We start from the raw sequence: 19895 nt of genomic DNA, 5'->3' as shown, positions 1-19895 counted from the left end.
ACTATGTAAAGATACATTGCATTTGTTTATGTTGTGGAATATTTGTTTAACTATGTAAAGATGTATTGTATTTGTTTAGTTATGTAAAACTGTGTTACTGTTTTATCTTGCCTGCCTAAGGCACCTGATCGGTCTAGTAAAAAGCTGAATGACCAATAGTGAGGGAGGAGGTATAGGCATGACTTCTGGACAGGGAGTGTAAATAGGAGGAGGAATTTAGGTTAGGGGTAAGAAAGAAAAAAAGAAACAGTTAAATTACGTTAAAAGAGCTAGTGGGACAAGCCTAAGCTAAGGCTGAGCATTCATAATGAATTAAAATGGATCTTTATTTGGGAGATGGTTGGTAGCCCAAAGAAAATGCCAATCACAATTGGATGCTTAGACTCTGTGTACTTATCTTTTACACACAGACTGGCAATGAATCTACTTCCAAAATATACCAGGAACTAGTTACCACCACCTCAGCCCAGAGACAGCCTCCTCTTAGCTAGAGTGTTTTAATCTTCCCAATGTCACTGTACCTTCACCATAAATCATTCTCCAAAGAAACAATCTACTCATCTTTAACAGCTATACATCTATATCCACATTAAAGTGATTGTGTGGTTGTATTTATGGTTTATAGGCTTGGCTTCATCATCCTTTTTACATAATGATGCTCTGTGAACTTTAAGTATATCTTTTAGTATGTTTTTTTGAGAGCTTACTTTTAAGTATAACTCTAGAATCAAATTACCAAGTATTAAAGAATGATACCTTCAACTTGGCATTGAAAACTGAGCCATGCAGTAACTCACAGTGATTCAGTTCTCTGAGAACATGAGGTCATTGCCTTTTCCATCATAACTTTGTTTATCAATGAAATTAGCAATGCTCACTATTAGCAAGCCTCAGATTTTACTCAGAAAGGAGTCTAGAGTCAGCAGTACTCTCTACCCTGGAGCCCACTGAAGTTCTAGCTTTAAGCTTTTGGCAAAACACACATTACTAAAATGAGTCATCTAAAGGACACATGACAGTTGTCAACTGCCGGTATTACTGGGATGTAATATCATATCATCGAGGACCATCTGTAATGAATTTGCAGGAAGTATCCCACATGTGATTCTCATGCTTACAGATCAGTAGTACTAGAATCCAGAAGGAAGAAAGCTGGTCAGGACATGCCCATGATGGTCTAAAGACTCAGAGATGACCCTAAGAAGATCTTGGTGCTCTCCCAAGAGTAGATAGAATATACCAAAAACACTAGTCTCCATTTAAACATGTGGTGAAACCATCTGAAGTAGGATTTACACATGAGGCTCTATAAAGAGGGAATTAAAAGACTGGAAATTATTATACTAAAAGTACAGGAGGCATTAAGGTACTACCAGGCATGGTAGGTTATTACTATAATCCCACCCCTTGAAAGACTGAGGCAAGGGGATCACTGTTGAATTCCAGGCCAGGCTAAACTAGACAGTGAATTCCCATGAAGCCAGAGCTATTGCTTGAGAATCTGTCTCAAATACCAAAAACAAAAAAGCAAACACAACTCCATAACATCTACAGAGAATTCACCTGCTTTATTGCATACATGACAGTTTTACAAGGGTATAAGTTAGGTATCATTGTACAGAATTGGAAGACGAGGTATTTATGTCCACATGCCCCTCTGCTAATGAACAATGTTCATGTATTCAATATGAAGGTTTTGAATGTTACTGATGTCAGTAACTGAGACTCACAAAAAAGAACATGCAGAGAGTTACTCTTCTGACCCACTCGGTACTTCACAAACTCATTGCCCAAGCACCGTGATGGGATTTTTTTTCTATGTATAGGACTGGAATACTAGTGGCTGTGCTTCATAGAATGTTGTTTCAGGCAATCATCATAGGAAATGCTATCAAGATTCATAATTGCACAAATCTGTAAGGTCTTGCACTTCTGATCACAAGTTACACTGCTGTCGTAACTCACAAAAAAATACTGGTAGTATTTCAGGAACTGTTTGCTGTCTATGGTAGCAAACTGTTTAGCCAATCCATGTAAGCTCCTTGGCTGTAGATCTGCAATGCCATAGGTCTGAGTCAGTATGTACTCCAGTGTCCAGTTGGATTCTCCTTTTATATTTGCTTCTGTTAAGTTCAAATAATACTGCAACATATCCTATATTAAAGACAGTAACAAACCCAGTTCAGAGTGGTTTAAAAATATGACCCAAATACATTTGTATAAGAACTTCACTTCATCTGGGCAATGTCTTTAATCCCAACACTTGGGAGGCAGAAGCAGGTGAAACTCTATAAGTTCAAGATCAGCCTGGTCTACTGGACAGCCAGAGCTACACAAAGAGAAACCCTGTCTTGAAAAACAAACAAAAACAAAAACCAACACCAAAAAAAATATACACACAAAAAAGATCTCAATAATAAAACTGGTATCACTTTAAAAATTATTTAAAATAATGAAAGAATATAATAGTATATCATCCAGATATAAAACGAAGTGTAAAAGATACAGCACCTTAAATTCTCACAGCTTTACCAGGCGGTGGTGGCGCACATCATTAATCCCAGCACTCGGGAGGCAGAGGAAGGTGGATCTCTGTGAGTTTGAGACCAGCCTGGTCTACAAGTGCTAGTTCCAGGACAGCCGCCCAAGCCACAGAGAAAATCTGTCTCAAAAAACAAAACAAAACAAAACAAAACAAAAAAATTCTCACAGCTTAGAGACGATCACTAGCAGCTGACAGAAATCAGCCAGGTGTTGGAAGCAGCTGAGCCAGCCCATGAACTGCCTGAGCTTCCCACACAGACTGAGATGTCAGTGTGGTAGTTTGAAGTTGTGATGTGTACACTTTTCTGGAATTAATGGAGTTCATCACCACCAGCAAGGGAGATGGTCATCCCTTTCATACCAAACTATTCCAAAGAGCCACAAATGTGCACCAGAGAATTACTCAGAGAAAAAAAATAAATATTCAATTTGAGTTTTTCCTGGAAAAATTTAACTTTCCCAAACGTTTACTGAGCACTTACTATGAGTACTTACTATTCTAAATGTGTCACATAGATTTCTCTTCATGGAAGCATCTTAGGAAATCACGATCTAGTCATATTTGTGTCCATGTGGTGCACACAGTTATGTACAGTATATGTTTATGCATTTTCTGGTGGTGAATGTGCATGAATAGGTTCTAGTGCTGTGGAGGCCAGAGGTCAACATCTTATTTCTTCTGAGACAGGGTCTCTTCACTGAACCTGGAGATCTGTCAGCTAGAATGGAGGGTACCGAGCTGCAGGGATCCTCTTGTCTCCACACCACTGCACTGGGGACACACATGTGCAGTTCCATGCCTGGAATTTTGTGACTACTGGATTCCTAAACTTAGGCTCTTAAGGCTACACAGCACGTACTTGACCAACGCAGCAATCTCCTGAGCCCCCACCATCATATCGTAATTCCCATTTGTTCTTTTAAAGAAGAACAAATTAGAACACAGAGGAACTTGGAAAACAGCTGAAGACAGAGCACAGTTCAGGGATCTATACTTTTCCAAATAACTGTGTTTGGAAGAAGAATAATTGATGCTTATTCTTAGGGAAGATAATAGTATGTATCAAAGTACTCAAATAAGGTTACATCCTGAAAAAATGACAAGATCAGGGCTTGGAATGTATCTCAGTTATTTAAGTACCTGCCTGCCTCACATACACAAATCCTTAGCACCCCACAAACCTGGGTATGGGAGCAAACACTTGGAATCCTAGCTCTTGGTAGACAGAGGTAAGCGGACCAGAAGTCTCTAGAATACAGCACATTTAGGCCAGCTTGCGCTACATGAGAACTAGACTTAAAACAAACATATTTAAAAGGTCAGGAAGCCCTTAAAAAGATGATAACCACAAGCAAACCTTACCTACCCACCCATAGGGATGACAGCAGACATAACTTCAAATAAGGACACCATGAGATATCAACATCAAGTGCATCTCTCATGGCTTGCTGAGAAACATTCTACTAAATGAACGAAAACTCCAAAGAAACATATAAATGCATAAATATGGGGTCAAACAAACTACTCCAACTTACCAACAATGTATAATCACCAGGTTTGTACTGAAATAGTCGGACACCAGGATTGTTTGTCTCTTTTTGTAAAACTCCTCTTACTGGTGTAACAGCAGGTGCCACAAATGCAGAATTTATTGGGCTTCCTGAACCAAAAAAAGTCAGGTTTGTATTATAACACTTTAATTTAACCTTAAATATATGAATAGATTAAGTTAAGAGATCAATAGACAAATATTTTGTGGTCATTGATGAATACTCCAATTGTAATTACCTCAAAGAAATTAGTGTAGCTTTTGAGAAAATAAGGGTATTTAATGCAAAAACCAAAGAGTTATTACTGATTTTGTTAAGGAGATAGATTAATGTTATTGTGGTTATGTAAATTACCTGTATTTTCTAACAATGAATATAGAATTATACAGCTCTATAACTGACTTTATTTTTCAAAGCCACTTTTTTTGTTGTTGTTTTGTTTTGTTGTTTTTCAAGACAGGGTTTCTCTAAATTGTTTTGGAGGTTGTCCTGGAACTCGCTTGGTAGACCAGGCTGGTCCCGAACTCACAGAGGTCGACCTGCCTCTGCCTCCAGAGTGCTGGGATTAAAGGCATGCACTACCAACCCACCAACGTCCGGCCTTTTCTCTCTCTTTTTGTTTTTTTCCAAAGTCACTTTTAAACACTTCAGATAAGTAGATGGCAGATTGATGACAGATAGAAGAAAGGTAGGTTATAGATTAGACAGATAGAGATAGATAGATAGATAGATAGATTATAAATGAGATATAGATGATTGATATAGACATAGATTATAGAAGACAGATATATGATAAATTTTGAATATAGTGATGACAAAGAGATAATAGAGAATGGATAGGTAGATAGATGATAAATAAATATAGTAAGATCTTAATCCATATTCAATACAAATGATGAGTAAACAGGGATTTGTTCATCATTTTATCAACCTTTATATAAAAATTTTTCACAAAAAACAAGTTTACCATAACTTGTACGTGCGTGCGCACGCGCACATGTGCACAATCACACACCTGGCGTTTTTTTTTTTTAACTGTGCCTAAAGCAAAGCTTCAAAAATTATACAATAATCTGATTGGTCTTTAATAATCCCAGCATTTGGGAGACAGAGACAGGTAGATACAAGTTTAGGGCCAGCCTACTTTACATAGTGAGTTCCAGGCCAATCGGAGCTACACAGTAAGATCCTGTTTCAAAATAAAAAGGAAAAATCAAAATATTAACATATTTTAAACATGTTTATTATAAGATCCACCACTGGGATAAACAGAGGCAGGCAGATCTTTGTAGGTTTGAGGACAGCCTGTTCTACACAGTGAATTCCAGCACAACCAGAGCTCCATAGTCAATCTCTCTGTCTCCCTCTCTCTCTGTCTCTCTGTCTCTGTCTCTGTCTCTGTCTCTCTCTCTCTCTCTCTCTCAAAAAATGGCATATTATGATCTAAAAAATAAAACTTTAAAGTAGTCGTTGTTATAAGATAATTTGTTCCAGATGAGAGACAAACATTTCATAAAAAATTGTCAAAATATTGAAGAAAATGTGATTTGTTTTCCTTTTGTCTATATAAAACGAAACTCTTACTGTTTCTTTTTATAACTTCTCCTAGTTTTCCTTTCCTTTATTGTGACAAGAACAAGTAAGAATGTGCTGAATATTTTAAGGAATTCTGTGAATTGTGATCTGTACTTTAAATTCTGAGAAAAACAAAAGAAAACGAAGTCTTATAAAAAGAAATTTGAGCCTAGCAGGTAAAAAACAAACAGTATTACTTCTCCAAACTCAAGTGTCTAGCAGAAACTTGGAGTGAGCTAAGGGTTTCAGAGGCTTTTCTGTGGTTGCCAAACAAACAATACTGGCCCTGCACAGCTGACCAGAGCTTATGTTGAAGAAATCTAGTCACATGTCTAATCCTATGATTTGCACACTCAGCGTATAACCATTCAAGAGAAATAAGAAAAGGCAAGGAACTTCGCTTTTCAAAGAAGCTTTAAGTACCCTGATCAGTAAATACACTGGTCAGTCACAGCTGTGCCTAGCAATGTGGACTGGGACCAGCATACAGGTCACATTCATTACCTTGTCTATCGGAAAGAACCATAAGGCTGTCTCTGTGAGTGTGGCCGTAGAACTGTCCTGCAATGACAGAGCTGTATTTTCTGAAAATATCAACCAGTTTCTCATTATAGTACTGCCTCACTGCCGGGGTGTCAGTTGCATAAGGAAGATAGCCCACTGGAACGTGTGCTATGATGTACACCTGAAAGGAGAAATGCGAGAAGGCACATGACAGCTTGTTTCCACATTTATCATTACTAAATGACAGCTGGATCCCCATGACCGAACATATATTAACTAAAATTTAGAAAGCAAATATACTGCTGCTTCTGAGGCGGTAACAAGCTGCAATTATGCAATAATGTATTATGACACTTTCGTTTATACTATACTTTTGGATGGTATAAGAATGTTGACCTGAGTCAACTTTGTTCATAAATCTTGAATTTCTAAGACTTTTATTAATTTCTGATTCTGCCTGAAGCTCAATAAACAAATTAATCCTTCTGTTAGTCCACTGCTAATTCTAGTCTATAGGATATACCTTCTCTTTATTTTGTAGAGAGCTATTGAGTATATTTTCCAGCCATTCGAATTGATTTGCTGGGTCCGTCTTGTTCAGGGTCATGATATTTGGGCCATAGTACAGGTTCGTGTTTAGGCTAATGATCCTCAAGTCTGGATTATTTGCAACTTTCTGGGAGTAAAAGCCACCTGTAAAAACAAATGTAAAACATACTTTTTACACGAACACGAACACACAAACAGGCAGATACTCACCAAGTGAACTCTTAAAGTTAACAATGCCGACTGGCATTGTCACTGGGTAAGAATCTAAGTTAACATTAACAGTCAAGGTACCATATGTCCAGTCCAATGGATAAGATTATAAGGGAAGAGTGGTTGCATCTAATATGCATGTTTGGGGAGTGGGAAATGAATTTTTAAAATATAGTAATTTATATTACAGTAAACCACAACTCCTCAGCATGCAGAGTTGTGGAATTACATCCCAGCTGTCAGGTCTACAATACAGTTCCTACACCGAAGTTTCAGGGATCACCATGGAAGACAGGGAAGAAAGATTGTAAGAGCCAGAGGGTTGGGGAGTTTTCTGAGACTGTGTGTCCTAGAAATGTCAGAGAAGCTACACACATGAAGTCTCACCAATACGCCTGCCTGAATACGCCTGAACAAGGACAACACCAACAGACATGCTAACATGGGAGGACTCACAAGGCATCAACCTCAGACAAAGAACCACAGGAAAGTAAGCAATAATGAAAATGGGAGAAATAGTCTTCCAAGGAAGAGATACCAACTGTTATCTAATACCTAATGGTCATCCCTGGAAACATACACACAAGTGACAGATGGAGAAGGTTGTATTTACGTATTTAGAAAGCTGTATCTTCCTCCATCCATCTATCATCTATCTATCTATCCACATAAGTAACGACAAAGAAATATCATACATGCATTGAAAGGGCAAAAGGACAGAGATTATGCAATTATATTTTAATCTCAAAAAATAACAATCTATGCACTAACTCCTAGTTTTAAATAATCTTAAGTCCCAGGACTTAAGATGAGAGATGCTATGAAACATAAAATCTAAAGAACGGAAATGCACAAGACCCTGCTAAATATACCCAGAGAATGAACACATCAGACCCCACATGCTCCAACCCCGAATGAGTAGAAACAGACACCAGAGGATCTGTCATACTGAAACATTCAGAGTGAGCCCCTGTAGCGCCCATACTACAACACTTCTCACAGATTTGCACTGCAACACTTTTCACAGATTCGGGCGAGAGGCCCGAGACAGAGGTCATTCTTACAAGAATGTCGTTTATTGCAACAAGAAGGGAGCATTATATACCACTTAGTAGGCACGGTAGAAAACTACCAAGGTCAGAAGTTCATGTTCCCAGGGCCCTCTGGCAATAAGGATAGGCAGATAACGGGAACTTGTATTCAGGCCTTATTGGAAGGAGGGGAAAAAGAAGTATTTGCTAGATAAGCTCCTAGTCACACGCTGGTCAGCAGATCCCTATGGGGGAAGAGTCCAACAAGTCCCTCTATTCCTGTGCCTGATTTTTCTGTCTTGTTCTCACTCACCGAGCATCTATTTCCTTAGCTTTCAATCATGACTGATCACACACAGCTTCTTTAATTTCCATTTTCACCCCTACAGTCACAACACGTTATGATTTTCCACACAGTAATAGGTGTGTGTGTGTGTGTGTGTGTGTGTGTTTGTGTGTTGCATGTAGAGGCTAGAGGCCAACCTCTCTAGTATCATTCCTCAGATGCTATATACCTTGCTTATTGGGACAGGGACCCTCATTGGCCTGAACTTCACCAGGTTAGGCTAAAGAAACACAGAGTCACAAAGATCTACCTGTGTCTACCTCCCAAGAAGTGAAAAAAAATTGAACATTACATATTTACAGCATACAAGGGGTAGTAGATATTCTGCTATAGTTTAGATTTGAAATGTCCCCAAAGACTCTTATGTGTTGAAGAGTGGTTCCAGATGATGGAGGTTACTAAATCACCAGGGGCGATGAGAATCATCTCATTGATGAGCTAAATAGGCTCCTGGAGGTGGGGCCTAGTCAACTCCAGGCAGTAGAAGACAGGAGGGATGTCTTCAAATGGAATGTCTTGTGTCTGCTCTCATGCACTCCTATGCTCTCTCTCTCTCTCTCTCTCTCTCTCTCTCTCTCTCTCTCTCTCTCTCTCTCTGCATTCTTCCTCCCCCTCCCTATCTCTTTTCTCCATCCCTCCCTTTCTCCTTCCTTCCCTCTCTTACCTCCCTACCTCCTTTGCTGGTTGCCATGAAGTAAGGACCTATTCCCCACCATACCCATCAGGGGCCTGCAGCATTGGTGCTAAAAGACCAATGGACCTTTGGAAGCAGAAACTCCAACGAATCTTCCTCCCTTCAGTTGTTTATCTCAGGCATTTTATCACAGTGCTGAAGTATGCACTAAACACACAGTACTACTCCAAAAGTGAGGAATGGGAACATAATAAGGAAGGCTCAGACAAAAGATGACATCCAGCAGGAAAAATCTTAACTCTATAGCTGACATTTACTATACCCGGCAATGGGATATCAGCTTCCATTGGGCAGCCCTATGGCCTTTCTGACTGAATGCCACATGCCCTTTCCTAGGAGGGCTCTGCTTACATTTATATCTTCTCTTGGGTGATGTTCCATATCCCTGGCATCTTTAATTTCTGTGATCCCCACACAGCTTCACTCTGCAGCTTCCCATATCATCTTCTCATGGGCTGCCCAAGGAAGGGGAAGGAGAGACTACTCCCAGGGAAGGACTCACCTTGTACTCTTTATGTTACTTTTCTATAAACCTCAAGGCCCATCTGAAAACTTCCGTTACTCTCACTTTATCAGCTGTTTCCTCGTAACATTGTGCTCTTGAGGTAAAATTATCTACTCTTTCTTCTCAATCTATTTTCCAATTAAAAACATACACTTTTATTTATATCCGCATTCAAAATTCAACTTTTTTTCAAGTGGAACATCTTGGTTAAGGATGGAACAGGAAGGCAAAGAGCTCCCTCACAAGATTCGAATGTGTTCGAATGTGTCCTATGGCCATACTGCTGTTTACTGTCTTTCAACAAACTGGGCACAAAGACTATCTAGAAGTGTTAAAGATGTAAGTCTAAACACCTAATTAAAAAGGGAGGCAAAACAGTGTTTCACTAACCTTTCCTTAAAGTGCTGATGGCTTCTTCATCCAGCCACTGTCTCCAGAGGTCAGCTACAGCATTATAGACCTTGCTGGTAGCTATTGGCAGCTGGTCCTGTCCACAAAGAAGACAATGGACAATCGAAACTTTAAAGGTATTTGGATTAAATAATGGAAATATGCTGGAGTGCTGACTATGTTCGCCACCTGTAGGCACTATATTTTTAGCCTCTAAGGAATTCTGTAACCTAGCTGAGCAACGGTAGACAAAAAGTGACACACTAACTGTAGGACATGTTGCCAAGTGCTACCATAGAGGTCCTAGGAGAACAGAACAAGAACATCATGTCAGGCAAGGAGTGAAGGCAGCATTTAAAGTAGGAATCGTGCAACAATTCCAAGTTGGCGTTAGAGCAGAATAAATGGCCCAGACATAAACACAGCAGTACAGAGGTGTGTGCTATGTGCAGAGGAAGCTCGTGCTTCGGGCCTGGGCAGGGCTTAGATGTGTGATGAGATACAGAAGTGTGTTCCTGAGACAGTGAAGACAGGTTTGAACCTGAACACACATGACTGGTGTAGCATGCTGTACGATTACAGAAAACTTAATGATTTAAGGTTTTAATGAAGTCATTTAGAATGCTATCACAAAGCTGCATAACTGGTTCAAGATTCAGATTTACACTGCCTAGCTTGACTTTTACCCAGCTGTAACAGAACACTGTGCCATCACTGAGTATGCAGAGGCACCTTAACAAATGGCTTCTGTGAGTGACTGGAGTCACGTCACATCAAGCAGTGAATGAATACCCTGAAAATAATTTTTGTCTTGAATCATATCTGAATCAGATAAGCTGGATTGGAACACAGACCTTTGGTTATTTTAAGTCTTTCTACTTATGTCCTCAACAACAATCTACCTTAAATAAGAATGTGATAATCTTCATATGTCTACAGGTTTGGGAAACTGCAAACCCTTGTCGATAGTAACCTTGCTTGCTAAGCCTGTCATGCAACTGGTAAATAAGTAAGAAAATGTATTGAAATGACTAGGGAAACTGAAGAAGTTTATGACAACAACAACAAAAATTAAAAATCCACACTCTGTGAAATTTGCTTCTAAAATGTATTCTTGGCATAATATTTCATGAACTTTCTTCATTCTTTTTGAAAACACCCAAAACTTCGATGGTTATCATATGAGTACTTCCTTGAGAGCCGTTCTTATCCCCTTCCCTTGTCATAATTTCAGCACTTTTAAAAGGGAAAGAAGTTCTGGAAGTTGAGGTCAGTTTTACCTGTGGCCAATAATCATGATTGCCCAGTGCAGGAAAAACCTGGAGGTTTGGAAACAGGTTCTGAACGGTCATTGTCATGTTAGTGATCACCTTTATAACAGTGCCTGTTGAGAGTTCAGGTACTGGGACATGAGGTGGACTATCCCTGAAAAGGAGATAGAAATGTAAAGAATAAACCACTGGATTTATGCATTATAACTTATTGTAGCTATCATTATAGACATCTACTTTAGAATAACAAGTTAAAATTAAAAAGTCAATGAGTAGCCAGTGGTGATGGCATACCCATAACCCAATTATCCAATAGACTGAAGTAAGGGATGGATTGAGCCCAGTATTTCAAGATCAGCTCAAACTACAAAGCTGAACACAACCACAAAAGGGGTAGGGGAGTGGGGTGAGCTAAACATTTCATCTACAAACAGACCTACAAAAGGGGAAGGGGTAGTGCAGGAAAGTGTAGCCTATTTTACTGTCTTGCTGAAGATTTATAAGAAACACCACAGGATTAGGAAATTGTAGAGTGCAGGTCCAAAAGTATAGATTCAAATATCTATTTTACCAACAAAGACCAAATGGATAGATTCAAATATCTATTTTACCAACAAGTAGTTACATACATGTGGGCAAGTTATTTGGAATATCAGTTCTTCATTTCCTCACCTCTAGCACAGAATTAATATGATCTAAAGACATAAAGATTACTAAGTTGCAGAATAGAGATTAATTAATAGGGTACTCCACACAAAGCTAACACCTTATAAGAAATAGCAATATTCCATATTTCAGGAACTATAAATACAGTACTCACCACAGTATTTTAAATGGATGGACCTAATTAATTATCCCACCATAATTTTGTCAGCACAAGTTAACATCCATTATTATCTTTTGTTCTTAATTATTTAACCAAAACTTATTGTCATATTAATCAATATTACAAGATATTGATGCAAGTGTGTTATTTACAGCAAGTTGTGTTAGTTAACACAAACATATTTATAAAGTCTATGCCACAGGGGGAAAAACCCACAGGTGTCTAAGATTGTTTTTTATCACTAATAATATTGACTAATGTGGCCTAGTATTTTTTTATGTAGTACTTTTTATTAATTCTGAGAGTTTCAAATACGCATACAGGTTACTTGGTCATAGTCACTTCCCATTCCCACTAACTCCTCCTAGATAAACACCCACCTCCCACTCCTTCCCAACTCCATGTCCCTCTTTTTCCTTTTTAACTCACAGAGTTGAGTTTGCACTCATAAGTGTGGGACCTGGTCCCACAAACAAACAAACAACGCTTTATGGATTTTATGAATTTAGCACAATAATGAAGATTATCACGCTGTAGGACAATACTACATAATGAAGAGTTTACTTATGTACTTACCCTGTCCATATCATGAAAGATGCTTCTTGTCCTGAATTCTTAATAAAATCAAATGCTGACAAAATAAGTTGATATGGAGAGTCGCACATGACATCTCCAAAAGGGCCAGGATTGGAGGCATTTGCACCTTTAGATGAAGCACACACCTTGGTGTGGTCATCTGTAATGTGGTAAGTAGGGTCCAGATGCAAGTCAGTCACATGCCAAAACTGTCCTGTTGGTAAGATAAGAAATACTGATAAATTTGTGCTCCCCTTGCCACAGAAGAAAACTGTCATAATCTCAGTGTTCTTGCAACTTTCTCCTATTAGACGAAGAAGCTTCAAATAACAGAACATACAACTTACACCTGTGAAACCAATGAGTTCAGAGTTAGCATGACTACTCAACAAAGACTCTAGTAAAGATGAGATTACACAACAAAATGTTTGGTACCATCTTTCTGAGAGGCCAATGAGATTATATCATATTGTAACATAGCATGTCTTCTTGCCGAATTTGAGATTTGGGAAATTATTTGCTTGGCTCTTGTAGAAAAACAATCACTTAAAAATATTATCTACAGAACCAACATTGCACAAATAGGTGGAATACAGAATCAGTAAATGTTTATCTCAGTTAATTTTATATAATTTCTCTCAGCCTTGTAGAAAAAAAAACTATAAAACCTTTAATTAGAAGCCATGTGACAAACATACAATTTCTTAGATATTCTTTAAAGTTAACTAATCAGAGGTATAACCCTCATACACTTGTACTCAATTTTAACATTGTGTGAGGCAGTTCTTAAAAAACAATTTTCCCATTGGGCTCAGGGAAAAGCCAAATCTATTTGACAGCGATCCTACTTGGAAATCATATTAAGAAATAAATATTACTCCATTGAAAAATTATTAGAACAAGTCACAGCACCTTTCACTATGAATCTGTGTTATATGCCAGGTGTGGTTTATATGACAGATGTGGTATTAAGAAATTTATTTATGTTGTATCACTTCATTCTCAAAGGGACTCTGAAGTTGGTCTTAGCATTTTGAATTCATAGTAGAGAAACTAATGCTGGGTGTTGTTGAACCCTTCCCCCATGGGGGTCTGCTGACTAGCTTGTGACTAGGAGATTCTAGAAAAACACCTCTTGTCCCCTCCTCCCAGTAATGCCTGCATGCAACTTCTTGTTTTCTGTCCATCCTAATTGTCTAAATGCTAATTCCTGTTTTTGGTCCATCCTTTGCATAGGCTTTTGACCTCAGTGGTTTTCCACCGAGCCTGACCAGTATTTAAAGCTCCACTCCTGTTAAAAATAAATGCCATTCTCCTTGTAAGAATGAGCTGCTGTCTTTGTCTTCACTTACATCCTCAGCTCTTTACTGGGATCGGATTGTTGTGAAGTGTTGTAGCCCATCCCCGTAACCACCAACAGCTCGCTACAACAGGGTGTGATTTGAATGGGAACTATCCCCCATAGGCTCAGGTATTTGAAATTTAGTTCCCCAGTTGAAGTTAATGAACCTTTAGGAGGTATAGCCTTGATGGAGGAAATGTGTCACAGTGGGATGGGCTTTGAGAGTACATAGCTCACCCTGTCTGCTTCCCATTTGTGATTAAAACTGTGATCATTGAGCTTCCTAAACCAGCCCCACACCATGCCTTCCTATCCTGGAACTATAAACCCAAATAAACTCTGCCCACTAGAGGTTGTTTGCTGCATTTGATCACAGCAACAAAAGTTAACTAGTACGATGACTCAAGTAGGAAATTTGATAAGCATACACAACTTACATGATCCCTCATAAAAGGGACCATATGTTGAAGAGCCCTCAAGTTTTCTTACATATAATTTACATATAAACTTAACCACTGTGCTGTTTTCTCATATATTATTAATGTCTTCAACACTTGATATTTATTCAGCTTTACTAGTCATAATGTTTTTTTTTTCTTTTCTGAAAGCATGGGAACCTTTAGAACAGAAAAAGTAAATTTTAGAATCACAGAAAATATATTCCTTATTTTGTTTTAATTACCATACGTACTTAGTGAGTATAGTCTCTGCATTTTTTCAGATGGTTCTCCTTAATTGTTCTTCAAAATAGCCTCCCAAATATGCTATAATTACATATTAAAAGACTTTTGAAATCACTGTGATTTCAATTTATATCTGAATATATCAGAGGAAACTTAGCAAAACAATACAAGCTTTTTAATCTATACAAAAGTGACAAAACTTAATAAACCCCGATGGGGAAAACACAGTGAAAACAGTTATGATGATGTTTTTACTGTTTATTTGACCCAATCTAGAATCACCTGGGAGTCTTGACAAGGGATTCTTTACATGAGGTTGAATTGGGGCCGGCATGCCTATGAGGAACTCTTGAGTCTTGATGTAGAAGGACCCAGCCCACAGTGAAGGGCGCTTGTCTCCAGGCATGTATATGATCCTGGATTGTGTAAGTGTTTCGAGAACTGAGCACAGAGAAGCATGCATCATGTATTATCTGCCTGCTCTTGACCGTGGATATGAGCAGCTGCCTTGTGTTCCTGCCCAGAAACACTGGAGCAAGCACAAAAATGAAATTAAAACAACAGTGGGCTTGCTAAGTAGCAAAAAGTTATTGTTTTGGTGGTCAGTTTTTTCCACTGTCATCATAATTTTATAACAAGGGTTCATGTGTAAGAAATGGAAAACATGAAATCCTGATGGCAGTTGACATAAAATAGTATCCATGGTCAATTAATCAGTATTTGAAAACATGAGTCGAGAGTAATTTCTTTCTTTCCACAAAGGAGAAAAAGCCCTAAACTTTTTCTTGAGTTCAGATAAACTCTACCCCAGCACACAAAGAAGAGGAGGCAAATAGATTGGAATTGTCATGCAGGTTGCCCCTCCATCTTGTTTTTTTGTGTAAACCTGTGTTTATATTATTTGTAGCAAGTAAACCTGCAGTAACTACATATAAAACTCCTGTTTGACACCCGAGTCAGACAGCCTGCCTTCCAACGTAAATTCTACACCCAGTAATACAATCTGACTGCGTGACCTTGGCCTGTTTCATCTGTCAGATGAGAATGTAATGGTGCCCTTTAAGATAATAGGCAACTTAGTAGTAGCAGAAAGCAAGTCCTTATAAGGCATATGACACTGAACAAGCCACATTTTACTTTTGCTATCATTATTTTACCAAACCTGCCATCTGAAATTGAATTTCCCCATCTGCACGTAACAGTTCAACTTCATCAAGTACTTAGGACAGGTTTAGGACTGTCTCTAGGCTTTTCATCATTATTGTCTGTTACAGCAGACAGGGAACTGAAGGACACAGAGGTTAAACCAGTCACATGTCATCAAGAAGAGGGCTGAGACACAGATACCACAGTACCCTGCCTCCCTCTCACGTACTTAGTCAAATGGGCAGCCTCAATGGAAGTAGATAATGGTATCTACACAGAAGGTACAGTGAAGATTAAGGTGAATGAGAACATGAATGGATTACATTTACACAAACCAAAACTTGAAAGGGATTAGGGTTCCATTTCGGAATCCTCTGACAGAATCCAGTACCTGGTTCACAGAGCTCCAAGAACGGTAATTTGTCTGACAGAGTGGACCCTTAATAAAGATTCTTTAATTTATAACTAATGACATTTAGGCAAAGGCAAAATTCAGGAGTCCCTCCATATCATGTGGCTAGTCAATGAAAGCTGAGCTAGAACCAGTTTCTCCAGATGCTAACATGCTGTTTCTATCTCATCAGATTGCTGGATAGACAAATGAGCGGGTAATAGTTTCACTGAAGGATGGCTTTAAATGAGTCAGAACCTCTAGAGGCTTTACATGCTAACTTTAATGAAATTGTAAACTGTGTGTGGGTGCGTGTGAAGGCCACCAATCTGGCCTGTGACAGTCAGTAACACACTCAAATCAAAATTTCTTAGTTTAGGCCGGGCGTTGGTGGTGCATGCCTTTAAACAATACAGAGAAACCCTGTCTCGAAAAACCAAAAATAAAAAAATAAAAGTCCTAGTTTAAGTCCAAAGTTCTTTACCACATTGCTTTCTTATTCTCCAGATAATTAATCTTCTCAAAGATTTTTCTAGATATATGTGTCCCCGGTGTCTAGAGAGATAAATGCTCAAAATTTATCTGGACAGGTGCTTAAAATTTTCAAGAAAAAATTTAAGTCAGAGAAAGTTTAATGGTTCGTCCCAGCAAACCCAATGAACCACGACTGTATGGACAACGGCATGTAGTTGTTAAAATGGGTGTTGGTTTACCTATTTATAATGTCAGTTCCTGTGTGCTAAATAAACCATCAGGTGACAGTCTACTAAATCTAAAAAACAATAAAAATAGAAAGAAGGAAAGAGAGAGGGGGGAGAGGGAGAGGGAAAGGGAGAGAGACAGAGACAGAGAGAGAAAGAAAAGAAAGAAAGAAAGAAAGAAAGAAAGAAAGAAAGAAAGAAAGAAAGAAAGAAAGAAAGAAAGAAAGAAAGAAAATGGAGCCAAACATTCAGGCAAACAACACCAGGGTGGTTGTCCTCTAGTCACCCGACTTGGCACGGAAGAAAACTAGGACTGGGAATTTAAACACAGTTAGGAAACAAAACAGCAGCCAGACAGGGTGGAAATTGTGGGGGAAGTACAAGGGAGAAAGAGGAAATCTCACTGAGTGGAAAGCATGTAAAATAATCTATGCAGTGTGAAACCAGAGTCAACCCATCTGTCTGGTCTTGGACTCCAGTTAGCCTCTCTCCCTTCCTGGGCAGTGGCAGGTGATTCAACCATGTCACCTCCCAAACTAAAACAGGAAGCTAAATGAAGATTCACATGACCCCTCCCCCCCAAACAAACTTGCAGGAAGGCTTTCAACAATTGACTTTGCCTGTGGTGCAGCCTGAGATGTTTTTAGGTCAAATTCCTAAACAGTCACAAACTGAAACAGAATTAAAGCATAAGGTAATAGCATACATACACACTCTGGGGGAAAATTCTATTATAATTGTTATTTGCCAGAGATGCCAAACCAGCCGTACAGTTGTGGCTTGCAAAGGCTTGACAATTAAGTTCGGCACATTTCATGCTCAGGCAATGGCAGAGTATCCCCCCACACCCCCCAAGACATTCTCGAAGTCCTGTGCAGATAAACCAGCAGCTTAGAGAGGGGACAAGACAGACAGCAGGAGAATTTCAGTCCTGAGCACTGAGGAAAGTCTCAAGGACAGTTATTCCCCAAATCAAAACAGAAGCCCTCTCTTAGCAACCCCAACCCAACTAGAGCAATTCTTTTTAAAGGGAGATGGGAGCTGACGTTAATTTTTGAAACCCAGAAGACATCCTACAATCTTACTAAACAATCGGTCTGGAGAGTGATTCCCAAATTTGAGAGAGATCAGAAGTGCTAACTGACCCGGGATAGTCAGGTCTGGATTCAGACATTTTGGAGCTGGAGCGGGGCTGAACTTATCGCATTTTACCAAGTTTGGGAGCTGCTGTTTGCTGCTGCTTCTGCTGGGGACAAGGAGACGAAGGGGACAGGGGGCGGGGCAGGCACCGGGCTAAGTGTTAAAGAACAGAACTGTTGACCACTCAAGGACCTAAGTGCACCAAGGTGTAAAGAAGTTTTTGTGAGCCCGGAGGGGGACAAGAAGCCCAGAGACTTGGGGAGGCAGAGAAAGCCTCTGACTTCACTGAACAGAACAGAAGGACGCTTTGTTTACGACCCAGGTGTTGGGACACTCTCTGTCCCCCTCTATTCTGGGCACACTGGGTGACTTAAGGAGTTCCCACAGCAATTCTTAGCTTCATTTCCCGCAGGACAGCTGCTTTGGCTTTCCTCCCTAGGGAGCAAATCAACCCAAACCTAGGATGTAAACAAACGCCCAGCAGGCGGTTCAATACGTTCGCCCTCGGAGCGCTCCCACCATGGTCCGGACCCAGTGACCTGGCTGTGTGGCCTTGGACCACAATGGCCAGCGTGGCCGCGTCCTGTGCCCAGCCGTCCACTCCCCGTCGCGACTTCGCCTGCCCCTTCCACAGTCCCGTGCACAGTCACGATCCACTCACCCACAGCTGGAGTGCGACCGGCAGGCGCCAGGGGCACCCCGAGGCCCGGGTGGCAGGGCCAGGCAGCCAGCAGACAACAGAGGAAGGTGGCCAGCAACGCCATCTCGAGCGGCCACTGCCCCGAGAGGCTAGGCTAGGGCTAAGGCACCGCGGGGACCCACAGGCCCTAGGGGTAGGGAGGAGGCCAGAGCTGCTCTGGGTGTAGACGCCCAGCAGATCACGTGCAAGGACAGATTTCCCCAGAGCATGAGTTCTCCTCACCTTCTGGGCTCTGCTTTTATTTTAATACGCTTCCTTATTTCCCAGATCAGTAGGAAGGAATGTTCTTGTGTCAACCGCGTACACATTATCTTCCCTGAACCCCAGAAGCGTCTACCTGCCAGGACCAGTGCGGTGCGGGGAGGGGCGGGGAAACCCTGGCGTGTGGTTAAGGCGTTTGAGTAGCAGAATTGGTTTGGATTTCCTCAGCACTACTGGGGACTGAGGATAGAAATGCAAATCCCGATGGCTCTGATGAATCACCTGTGGCTGGCTGGCTGGCTCTGATGAATCAGCACTCCTGGAATGGAACCAGCAGTGGGCTGGCTTCACAAGCCTCCACGGTGATGGGTTGGTGGAGTTTGCAAGCCGTGTCCCAATTTCACCAGGCTGAACTTTTTCCCCCCACAGCTGAGTTGCAGCATGTCCTCATGCAATATACCTGGTAAATACACGGAGACTGTTGATTTTACACTCCAAAGGAAGTTTTGCAAACCATATTGGCAAAGAAGCCCTAATCCCCAAACTGTGTTTGGCATGTGTTCTGTGTTCTTTCTCTTGACGTTTATGAGCATGCAGTTCTCTTTAAAATAAAGCCAATAATTGTAGTTTATAAGGCGTGGGATTTATATGGTGAAGATGATACCTTTGAGAAGTATCATAAAAGATGGGAACTTGGTTCCTTGAAGCTGTGCTGTGTTAAAAGATTCTGCCTTAGCTGAATTCCAGGGTATTCACTGTGGGAAGATGGATGTTTTAGGTGCAAAGCCAAAATTTTCCTGGGATCTTGGTCCCTTTAATAATCAGTTGCCTTAACTTATGTATCTACCGTATCACTCTCAGGACTAACAGAGTAACTTGGAACACATCACTAAGCTTACGCTCTTTAGATCCCACCAACGCTAAAACCAAGAATAGTACATCTAAACCCTATAGATTCACCGACGTGGGTTTATAGTCTTTCTACCACAAACATAACTGGTAAATATATTGCTTTATTA

At 40.1% G+C, this 19895-nt stretch overlaps 1 protein-coding gene across 2 annotated transcripts; it reads right to left on the bottom strand.

The window, feature by feature from the left end:
• Nucleotides 1-1549: 1549 nt before the first annotated feature.
• Nucleotides 1550-19016, bottom strand: Smpdl3a (sphingomyelin phosphodiesterase acid like 3A). 2 transcript variants are annotated; one of them, XM_013115811.3, is made up of 8 exons: nucleotides 18898-19016; nucleotides 12573-12786; nucleotides 11180-11324; nucleotides 9900-9996; nucleotides 6698-6867; nucleotides 6175-6355; nucleotides 4081-4205; nucleotides 1550-2154 (listed from the first exon to the last, which is right to left on the bottom strand). In XM_013115811.3, the coding sequence occupies exons 2-8, from the start codon at nucleotides 12659-12661 to the stop codon at nucleotides 1837-1839; spliced, it is 1125 nt and encodes a 374-aa protein (XP_012971265.1). In that variant the 5' UTR covers nucleotides 12662-12786; nucleotides 18898-19016; the 3' UTR covers nucleotides 1550-1836. The 2 variants fall into 2 exon arrangements, with proteins under 2 accessions (XP_012971265.1, XP_005073372.1); XM_005073315.4 differs by lacking the exon at nucleotides 18898-19016 and adding an exon at nucleotides 18637-18852.
• Between the last annotated feature and the right edge of the window lie 879 nt (nucleotides 19017-19895).

The sequence above is a fragment of the Mesocricetus auratus genome, unplaced genomic scaffold (assembly GCF_017639785.1).
Source record: "Mesocricetus auratus isolate SY011 unplaced genomic scaffold, BCM_Maur_2.0 Super-Scaffold_100018, whole genome shotgun sequence".
NCBI lineage: Eukaryota > Metazoa > Chordata > Mammalia > Rodentia > Cricetidae > Mesocricetus > Mesocricetus auratus.
The sequence above is the reverse complement of the archived record's forward strand: the minus strand, read 5'-3'. Positions and strand labels throughout refer to the sequence as shown.

What these genes read in the sequence shown, in the direction of transcription:
- Smpdl3a (XM_005073315.4), bottom strand. Translation starts at nt 18,739, where the DNA reads ATGGCGTTGCTGGCCACCTTCCTCTGTTGTCTGCTGGCTGCCTGGCCC. An exon ending in CGGTCGCACTCCAGCTGTGG is followed by an intron (nt 12,787 to 18,636) that starts GTGAGTGGATCG and finishes TCTTACCAACAG; the next exon opens with GACAGTTTTGGCATGTGACT. An exon ending in CATCAGCACTTTAAGGAAAG is followed by an intron (nt 6,868 to 9,899) that starts GTTAGTGAAACA and finishes TTGTTTTTACAG; the next exon opens with GTGGCTTTTACTCCCAGAAA.